At 30.5% G+C, this 10554-nt stretch overlaps 1 protein-coding gene across 2 annotated transcripts; it reads left to right on the forward strand.

The window, feature by feature from the left end:
- Positions 1-1198: 1198 nt before the first annotated feature.
- Positions 1199-9609, forward strand: LOC111712147 (D-amino acid dehydrogenase 1). 2 transcript variants are annotated; one of them, XM_023486685.1, is made up of 14 exons: positions 1199-1287; positions 1959-2018; positions 2510-2586; positions 3050-3129; positions 3685-3860; positions 4361-4457; positions 5386-5573; positions 5842-5991; positions 6807-6868; positions 8181-8219; positions 8301-8394; positions 8547-8653; positions 8944-9052; positions 9335-9609. In XM_023486685.1, the coding sequence occupies exons 2-14, from the start codon at positions 1982-1984 to the stop codon at positions 9463-9465; spliced, it is 1347 nt and encodes a 448-aa protein (XP_023342453.1). In that variant the 5' UTR covers positions 1199-1287; positions 1959-1981; the 3' UTR covers positions 9466-9609. The 2 variants fall into 2 exon arrangements, with proteins under 2 accessions (XP_023342453.1, XP_023342454.1); XM_023486686.1 differs by lacking the exons at positions 4361-4457; positions 5386-5573.
- The last annotated feature ends 945 nt before the right edge of the window (positions 9610-10554 follow it).

A 10554-nucleotide genomic window follows, 5' to 3' on the forward strand; every position in this document is an offset into this window, starting at 1 on the left:
CATGCGCAAGTTTCTATTTATGCCCCGTTACGGTATCTACAGATTGAAAATATCGTCTTTACAATATTCACTCTATTCGCAAATAATGGAATTAGTAGTGATTTTCAAAACTACAGGGGAAATTAGTTTCAAACCTAACAATTGGCCCATTTATAACACTGAGCGCTAAAAATTGGCCAAATGTATGCATCTTTAAATCCAAGCCGAGTTAAACAAAACTAAACCATACATTTATAACAAATGGCTATAAAAAAAAAACTATTTATTGGAGCAAGAAATATACCAACAAACCAATAATAAGGTGTGATAATTAGTTTATGATGATTCATGTTTTCATTTTCAAAATTATCCCTATTTTGAAATAATTACCGCATTATTTTAAACATTTCCTGGTTTGAGACAATTACTCTAATTCATATAAAAGTCGATTTTCAAGTATTTACCCAATTACGTCAAAAAAAAAGATTTTTGATAAGGTAAAATGTAAACAAAATAGAAAATAAAAACATATGGTTTTTGTAAGGAATAAAACATTACGGCATTGAAAGATAAAAATATTTATTTTATTTTGTTCTTGCAATGTAGATTTAACAAATACGGGATTTTGATTGTTTAAAATGCAGGAAACTTAATCAACTTTATTCTCATATTTAACGAATAAAATGTGAAAACTTAGATTCTAAATATAAATGTTTTAAGCCGTTTCATTGCATAACTTTTTGATAATCGAAATCTAAATCTTAAAGAATAAATTTGATCAATATATAAAATTAATTACATATATAAAATATTGGGTGTGCTAGAAATTGAAATCGAATTTGCTACCGATGAAATTTTTCTGTGTTTACTAAAAATCTCTGCGTTCAGTTCAAGTTCAAGTGTGAATTAGATAAGAAGGTTAAATTGATAAAAAAATGTTATCTTTTTTAATTTTATGTTTTGTGAACACTAACTCATGTTGAATTTTGCATAAATGTAATTTAAAATACTGAAGAATCTTATACAGAGAATGTAAAAACAGACCGCAATTTTGTGGCAAATTAGCATATAGTGATCTTTATTTAGCAATTCAAATAACTCATAACCAAATTTTTTATATAGATATATTTTATGTAAGTTAATGTAAGTTAAAAAATGTTTTCATAAAATTCCATTCTAACCAATAATATAAACACTTCTATCAAAACATTTCAGAAATAAACAATGCAATATACTTTATCATTTTGAAGTAATCACACCAATAAATCCCTAAATATGCAAACAATGATAACCTATATAAAGCCAGTGGTAACAAGTCGTTTTTATCAAATGTTTTAAAAGAATTTACGTAAATATTTTGTTTTTTAAAATTATTCAAAATTTATCTAATAGTTCTAATAGTTAAAGATTTGCAAATACATGCATCGAGAAATTTCAAATTAAAAGATGATAGAAAGAAGATAGCCAATTCCACTCTTTTAACGGTTTTTACTGTACGTTTATTAACTATCAAATTTAAAGTTTTGAACCACAGGGTGTCCCAATAAAAATGGAAACTAAGAGACGACTTCAATATCTTCTTTGATTTCTAATAGTTGAGAAATGACATAAATTGCATTAAAAAAAGAAAAGAATGAAAGTCGAATGAGCTTTCCAAAATGTTGTCTACCTTTTATGTATCTTTAATAATTGACGGAGTTATTAAACATTTGAACCGTTTTATTGAATTTTAATAAATTGGAATCTAGACAAATTTCCTAATTTCTCCGTAAAGGGTTTTGAAGGTAAAAAAAATTGTAGACTATTAGTTTTCGGTGTTAAATGTTTAACTACAAAGTTATGTTTTCTAAATATTAAGCATGGAGCAAAGACTATAATTGAAGTCGTCATTTCATTCCCATGTTTATTTGGACACCCTGTATGTTATTCTGCTACTGATTTAAATAAAACTGTTTATGTTTCCTTATTTTTGATTTCAGGAATCCCACAGAGGACACAATTAATGATGGCTACAGATAAAAAACACGTTGTGATAATAGGTAAATTTAAAAACTCATAAACCACAGTGGACCCCATAAAATGTGGAATAGAAAGAAGACTGTTAGACTCAATTTATGATTTTAATTAGTCCAATCAGCGTGAAACACAGCATTTATCCAGTTCACAGTTAGACAGTTACTTAATAAGTTGATTTTTAAGCTTCTTGTGAAACTTTTTACTTTTGTAACCACATTATCCATATTATAACCACATTATAACCACATTATAACCACATTATAACCACATTATAACCACATTATAACCACATTATAACCACATTATAATCACAGTATAACCACATTATAACCCACATTATAACCACATTATAACCACATTATAACCCACATTATAACCCATATAACCCACATTATAACCCACATTATAACCACATTATAACCCACTTAAGATTGCTTAAATTGCAGTTTCACACTTTTATGGCTCTGACTACAATAAACAAGATTAAATTAAAAACACTTAAATGCTTAATTAGGTGGAGGTATTATTGGGCTCACCACCGCATATGAACTCAGTAAACATTTCAAGGTCACTTTAGTTGAAAAAGAAAAGGTATTTTATGAATTTTTATATTTGTATTTTTAATAAAATAGCATAACAATTATTATTATTTTAGTTTATTATTAATTTTAATTCTAGTTTGTTTGCAACAAAATAAAATCAAAATCAAGCGATATACTTACAATTGCTTAAGTATAAGTTTTAAAAAAGATTTATGAATGAGTATCTAATCTTAAAAAAGTGCTGGTAAGAGAAGAAGGAAAAACGTAAATACAGCGGAACCCCCGCAAGTGTGGGATAAGAATACGATTGCTATACTTAATTTTTTATTCTGAACAGTTTAATGGAAATTAACAGCTATTGTCCTGTTTAAACAGATCCATTAACAAGCTGATTTTTAATATACTGGATACTGGTAAAAACTATTTACATTTTAGGAAAATCAAATACACATCAGATTTTTTAATTGTCGTCTTCCAATTTCACAATTTTGTTGATACTATTGTACGTTTAGGAAGTTTGTCTTGGAGCTTCCTTCCAGAATGGTGGAGTTATTAATGTAGAGAGTATAACTCCGGTCAACTCATATCTTAGGTAAAACTAGACGTTTCTAGTTTCTAAAGTTTTTGATATCCTTGTTTTTCTAGTTTCTCTACTTTCTGTCATCCCTGTTTTCTAGTTTCTATAATTTTTGACATCCTTGTTTGAAGTTTCTCTGGTAATCTAGAACCCTTGTTTTAAAGTTTCTCTGGTTTTCTAAAATCCTCTAGTTTGATATAGTTTCTGATATTCTTGTTTTTTAGTTTCTAAAATTTCTTGTTTTCTACTTACTATAGTTTCTGATGTCCTTGTTTTCTGGTTTCTCTGGTGTTCAGAATCCTTGTTTTCTAGTTTCTCTTGTGATCTAGAATCCTTTTTTTTACATTTTCTCTGGTGTTCTAAAATCCTCTAGTTTTCTCAAGTTTCTGATATTCTTGTTTTGTAGCTTCTTTGCTGTTTTAAAATTCTCGTTTTTTAGTTGTCTGGTTTTCTAAAATGCTTTTTTTATATTTTCTCCTGGTGTTATAAAAGCCTTTTTTTAGTTTCTCTGGTGTTCTAAAATCCATTTTTTCTAGTTTCTCATGGTGTTTTAAAATCTTTGTTTTCTAGTTTCTCTGGTGTTCTGAAATCCTCTTTGATATCCTTGGTCTCGAGTACTCCTAGCAACACCTTTCTCCGTCCCTCAGCTCTTCTTCAACCCAACTTCTTTCTCTGGGTAAAGCACTTCTTCCTGAACACCTCCCAGGAGAGAATACTGTACCACTCCAAGGGAATGATGGAGATGGGTGAGTTTGCTGCAGTTTTTAGTTTAAAATAAGAAAAATAAAACATATAAAAACTAGTCAGGTTGAAAAAGAAGAATTATATTATGTTAAAAGATTTATTCAAACACAAAGATATTCATAAATATACTAATGGTGTGTTAATTTTTTTATGTTAACTGATTGACTGAATAGAAAAATGTATACTTGATCATAATCTTGATTATACTCCATTCAGTTCTTCTATTTAAGTATTAGCAATACAGCCACTAGTTCAGGATTTGTTTTAAGATCTAGGACTCGACTGAAGAGAACATATATTCTCCATGCAGTTCTTCTATTTAAGATTCAGTAATACAGCCACTAGTTGAAGAGTTGTTTTAAGATCTAGGATTGAAGAGAACATATATTCTCTATTCAGTTCTTCTATTAAAGGTTCAGCAATACAGCCACTAGTTCAGGAGTTGTTTTAAGATCTAGGATTGAAGAGAACATATATTCTCTATTCAGTTCTTCTATTGAAGGTTCGGCAATAAAGCCACTAGTTGAGGAGTTGTTTCAAGATCTTAGATTGAAGAGAGCAGAACATAATCTTCATTATACTCCAGGTCTACTTCTCAGGTCAACATTTTTTGAATCAATCACATTCACGAGGTACACGGTTGCCCGCAAAGGATGAGACTGTAAAAACGACCTGAAACTTTTTAATATGATGATTCCAAGAATGACTTAAGTTTTATTACTTTAATATAGTCTTTTAATGGCGTATTTATTAATTTAGCAAAGAACGAAAGTTTACAGGTCCAGTGGCCAAATTTAAAGAATTTGAGCGGCGGTTTAAATTTAAGCCGCGGTTTAAATATGGTTGGTTCCACTTAAAATTGTATCAAATGTTTCAAGATTTAAGCCAACGCTTAATTTAAACCGGGTTTTGGTGGATTTAAACCGCGGCTCAAATTCTTTAAATTCCATCTCAGGGAATTTAAATATTTGTTCCACAAGTTACCTCAATTATGTTTTAATTTTTACAGAACCAACTGAAATTCATAGACTTGAAGCATTTTTTATAACTCATTTTACTATGGTTACCGACAAAGGATGAACTTCAATAACGACTGTACAGATTTTCATGTTTATCTTCTCTTAGATTCATGATTCAATAATTATTGTCTAGATATTGTGATTTATATTATAAGAAGAGAATCAAAGGAATTGAGTCTTTACTACACACTCTGATTTTCTAATCCCTATATCTTTGCAACCCAATCTTGTAAACCTTAGATGTTTCAAACTATAAATTCTGTTAGATCAAATAATCTAAGTTTTAAATATTAAAGGTTTACACCGTCAGGTTGAAAAAATATCGGAGTTGGAAAATTTGATTTTCTGCAAAGATTCCTTTTACCTTTATAGATCGTTTCGGGTTTCGATAACATTCTCAATCTTTGCTTACAATCTTTTTAGAATTTTTTAATAAAAGATGGAATCCTTGACAAAAAATATTTAACTTCAGTTTTGAAGTCATAAATTCTGATAAGGTGATATTTAGTAAGGTTTCTGACCCTTCCTTGACCGTCTCCAACAAGAAGAAGATGTTTGATGAAATATTCCCTAAGAACTACAGTATCGGAGCAGACCTTGAACAGATCAAATCTAGCTCCGGTATCCACGGAGTAGAGGAATACAACTACGGTTGTATTGAATTAAATAATATAACAGTAAACACAAGGAGTCTAGGTTAGGCTTTGGAAAACAATTATTTTCATTTTTTTTGCTAAACTTTTTTTTTTTTTTGGCTGAAGGTTATAGGTCCGGGGACCCTTTAAATTGGTGTATAGGAGTGGACGATATTTATGTAATCTTATTCTAAAAATTGGTCTTTGTACACTACACTCATATTGTTGGACTATTTTTAATCATAACTTAAGTCTAACAGTCGTCTTTTTCTTTCACAGTTTTGCGTGAACCTGTTAGACTTAGTGTCATATAGTCTAAAATCTTTCAGGGTTAAGCTTGAAAAGAAAACTATTGGAGAGAAAGGTTGAATTTATTGAGGGTGAAGTAAGCCAGGTTATAACTAATGAAGATGAAGTGCAAGGATTAAAACTTAAAGATGGCGGACTAGTGGCTGGAGATCTCTACGTGGTTTCAGCAGGTTAAAAACCATTCTCTAAACATAATCTGACTTTTCCATATCATAGATAAGACATTTCATATATAGGACATTTCATGGAAATACATTTTATAGAAAGAGATTATTTTTCATAGATAAATTAATTTTTTCTTCCAAGAAATCTTATCTAATAAATTTTACTCTATTCTTTCTACGATCTCGCTAATTTTTACTTCACTTTTTATTAATATTTCTGTTTTAAACTGATAAAATATTATACTGTTGATATCTTGTCAAACTTATCACATTTTCTAAAATTGTAATGCGCCGTCTACATAGCCAAAACCTTAAATATTGTCTCTGAAAAAAATGCATTTAAAATTGCCTATCTATGAACATTTTTCTCTGTCTATGAAATTGCCTGTCAACGGAAAAATGTCCTATTTATGAAATCTCCCATCTATGAAATGTCCTGTCTATGAAATGTCCTATCTATGATTTTGTTATCTATAAACATTCCTATTCATGATTTTGTTATCTATGAAATGTCTTTCTATGATATGACCCAACACCATAATTTCAAGTAATCCTCCATTTCTAAGTGGCATGTTGGATTCTCAACAGTAACCTTTCTCTGACCAGTAAAGAAAGAAACATATGTTCAGAAAAAAATCTATTATTTTCTATTGTTGTTTCTCCATTAAAGTTACCTTGGGATTTATGGTGCAGAGACAATGGAGGAACTTGTCAAAATAGAAAAACAGCGATATCCTTCTTAAACTGTATTACATAAACAGTCCCTTTAATAAAAAAAATTTAGTGTCATTGAAAACATGAAAATTTCTATAATATTTCAGGATATCAGTCGTCAAGAATTCTAAAGAATATCGAGATAAGTATTCCTCTGATGCCGATAAAGGAAATTAAACCTAATACTAAATTCAGCAACTATTAAAACTTGTCAAATATTTGTGCAATATATTTGCATGGAAAAAGGTTTAGAATTGAATTTATGAAGCGTTTGAGTGCAAAATATTTCCTGAAATATGTTGTTTCATAATTTTGTTCTTTGCAGAACTAGTTTTTATACCACAATGAGAACCAGCAAACAATAGAATAGAAAGATATTATTAAAGCAATAAAAGTGTTTTTGATGTGTTTACAACACGTCTAATATGTAACCGAATAAATTTGCTTTCTCATAATTGTGCCTTAAATCTGATCTAGAGGAGCAACGAGGTCACAAAGTCGTCCCAGCACTCTCAATTGAATTTGACTTTTTCCTCCTGGCTGGTTTGCAGTGACAAAGCAAAATTTTTATCTTGTAACTTATTAAATCACTTATTAAGTGAACTGGGTCTGTGTACACTGCACAATTGCTGTGTTTGTGTTCATTGAACTATTGAAAGTCATAACTTAAGTTTTATAAAGGTCTTCCAGAGTTCTCTGGTTCTCACTGTATAGGGTGTGTAAATTTTTAGGTATAGTGCATTACATTTTAATTTATATGAAATTTTGTGAAATCTTTTTTGCCCCACAGAGAATCTAATAATACGAAAAAATATTAAGTCTGATACTGATCAGTATATTTAGATGATCCATATTCTATGTAATAAAGCTCTTCGCTCATATATATATAGCTGGCCAAACAGGCCTAACTAACTTAGCTGAACATTTTATTGGGAACTCATTGGTACCCCGGGGGTGACATAGGCTAAAAAACTTGGAAATTAATTCTTTTATAAAATTTAAAAAAAAAATTCCAACGTGTTTTCAAAATTCAACGGGCAACGCCGGGCACTTCAGCTAGTTCACTCTGAAATAAGAGATGGTTACGTTAGGATTTAATCTCAAATGTCAAACACTGGTTTCATAAACTTCTGAATTTTTTGTTTAATTTATAAATGCCTAAAGATATCTATATTGAAAAGAAACAAAAATCTAATTTATTTATCGAATGGCTTGAACTATTCACTTCAACTCATCAAGGATGATGCAGATATTCTTTTTTTTCTAAAAATTGATGTCTTCGGGAACCGTAGTGTTTAGAGAACATTGTACGCTCGGATATCCCTAAATTTTGGGCTAGAAAGATAAGGTTATCTACGTCGTTGATACTCTGACTCGATAAGTGGATTGTCATTGAAAATTAAGTATTTAGTGCCGTTAAGTTGATCTTTAGCCTTGTTTATTATTAATATTTAATATTAGGTTTTCTATTCTCCGTTTAGGCTTACAGCCTGCATCTACCAAGTAGCAGAGCAGCAAAGGTTGTTTTCTCCAAAATATTCATGAATTTTGATATTTTCTTTTAAAATGAAAATTTCAATTTTTTCTTCAAATGTCTTCAGAACTGGAAATATGCGGTTCATATTGACAGCAGCGTGGCAGGACTCTTTACTCCGTACAGAGAAGGAGTAGATAAACATGAGCTCAGGGTTACAGGTACAGTACAGAGAAGGAGTAGATAAACATGAGATTAAGGTTTACAGGTACAGTACAGAGAAGGAGTAGATAAACATGAGCTCAGGGTTACAGGTACAGTACAGAGAGAGATACTCTGGGTATAGAAGCAGACCGAAGGGTTCAATGTTCAGGTATCCGGGATATGGATGGAGATGATCCAACCCTAAGGTTGGAAAGGGTTAAACATCTAACCGAGGTTGCGGAGAGGTTTACTGGAGATAACTGGAGGCAGGAGGAGGTTAGTTCTTTTCTTACGTAAAGGGACTGTTAGCGTAATTTCAAGTGACCCTCAATTCAAAGATGGCAATGTCCTATTTACAACAGTTCCCTTGAAAGCCTTATCTGGTCAATAGTGGTTAAAGATATTGATTGCTATCTAATTAACATATATCTATCATAAAGCACTTTTAAGGGAACCGTTGTCAATTGGGCATTGCATCTTTGCATTGAAGGTCATTTGAAATGAGGCTTTATTCCCTTTAAGGTCATTTATTCATCAATGATCTCACTTTGATTTTACTATCCCAGGTTAGGGTTTGGTGTGGTATAATGCCTGTTTCTCCGGATGATTTCCCTGTGATTGGAGGCACTAGGAGATATTCAAATCTATTCCTCAACGTTGGACACGGGTTCAGAGGTGGGTTAAGTGGATTGTTGTTCCAAATTCACGACGGAGCCCTTTAACACTTTTCTCTGGTCAGTAAAGTGGACGATATTGTCGTTTTTTCAGCTTCAAAAGTGGTTAATTCGGAAAATTTAAAAAAAAACAATAATATCTCATTTATTAAGATTATACAAAGCATTTCTGGGTTCCTTTAATAATCAGACATGTCTCTCTAAAACTGCAGAGTCCCTGGAAATTAAGTCTGCTGTCCCTTAAGCATTATCCTTTATTTTCTCTAATTTAACACATGTTTAGGAACCGCATATAGTCTTCCGTCCGCCAGGTTGCTCTCTCAGCTCCTTCTCTCCAGGTTGGATATAGAACAGGAGAGAACCAGGTTCTGCTTTAATCCTAAGTTTGCAGATCCGTCCAGGTTCGGAATATAGCTCAATTCCCGGGAAAACAGATCCTAGACAGGAAAGGAAAATGTCTCCTCCTACTGAATCTTGGAAAAGTGGACATGGATCGATAGATATTATTTGATGAAATATGAAATTAAAATAATAATATAAAGTGAGCTATTTGCAATATTATCTGAATTGACCATACACGTACACAGCTTGATAGCCTGTGCTGACAGATTTTGTATTTTTGTTTCGCATTTTTTGCACTCCTGAGGATTCCAATATCTTAAATTCATCGTACACATATAAGGCAGAACTTTAATTTAATTAGTTCTTAAAATTAAAAAATAACGAAACTTGGATTATTAAAAAGTATGTGATAAATAGATAAATAAACAAGACAAAATACAGAGATCACAAGAATTAAATAGTTAGATTGGCATTCATGACAATTTAATTGAAATTAAAAGATTTCAAAGAATTCAAACGTGGCCATAAACCATACATTATTCCATACAAATATTGGATTTAGACATTACAATTTTGCTGTTTTTCATCGCATAATCAAATCATCAATGTTTCTGGCATCTGCAGAAATGTGAACTGATACATAATGAAATAAAGCCATATTTTTCATCTTCTTAGTTTTAATATATATATATATTTTTTATCTAATATTTTACTACATTATGCTGCTATATATCCTTCTCGGGGGTTTGGTATAATTTCTCCATAATTCAGAAACTAAACCGAGCTCCTTATCTTAGTTTTCTATTTAGTTTATTTCTCTTTTTTTGTTTTTACGTGAAAACATTTTCAATTTAAAACTTTTGCATAAAATACAATAAAATAGTTTTTATATTTTTGGATCTATAAATACAGTATACACATATATAAATAGTTTTGTAATGTTAGAATATAAAATATAAAATTTCACTTTTATAGTTGGATTTCATTACATTACTATATGGATTTCTTGGTTTTTTTAAATAAAAAAACCTGTTATAATTTTTATTTTGTCGTTTTTAATGATAATTTGATAATTCTTTGATATTTCTTTGATAATTCTTTAGTAAAGATGATTTCCTGGTTTTCTATGATATTTCTACATTGAAGATGATTTCCTGATTT

Source organism: Eurytemora carolleeae, unplaced genomic scaffold, assembly GCF_000591075.1.
Source record: "Eurytemora carolleeae unplaced genomic scaffold, Eaff_2.0 scaffold1238, whole genome shotgun sequence".
In the NCBI taxonomy this organism is placed as follows: domain Eukaryota; kingdom Metazoa; phylum Arthropoda; class Copepoda; order Calanoida; family Temoridae; genus Eurytemora; species Eurytemora carolleeae.

Excerpts from the sequence above, each read along its gene's own strand:
- LOC111712147 (XM_023486685.1), top strand. The coding sequence starts at position 1,982 with ATGATGGCTACAGATAAAAAACACGTTGTGATAATAG. Across the intron at positions 2,019-2,509 it reads AAAACACGTTGTGATAATAG|GTGGAGGTATTATTGGGCTC; the intron begins GTAAATTTAAAA and ends ATGCTTAATTAG. Across the intron at positions 3,861-4,360 it reads CAAGGGAATGATGGAGATGG|GTTCGGCAATAAAGCCACTA; the intron begins GTGAGTTTGCTG and ends CTTCTATTGAAG.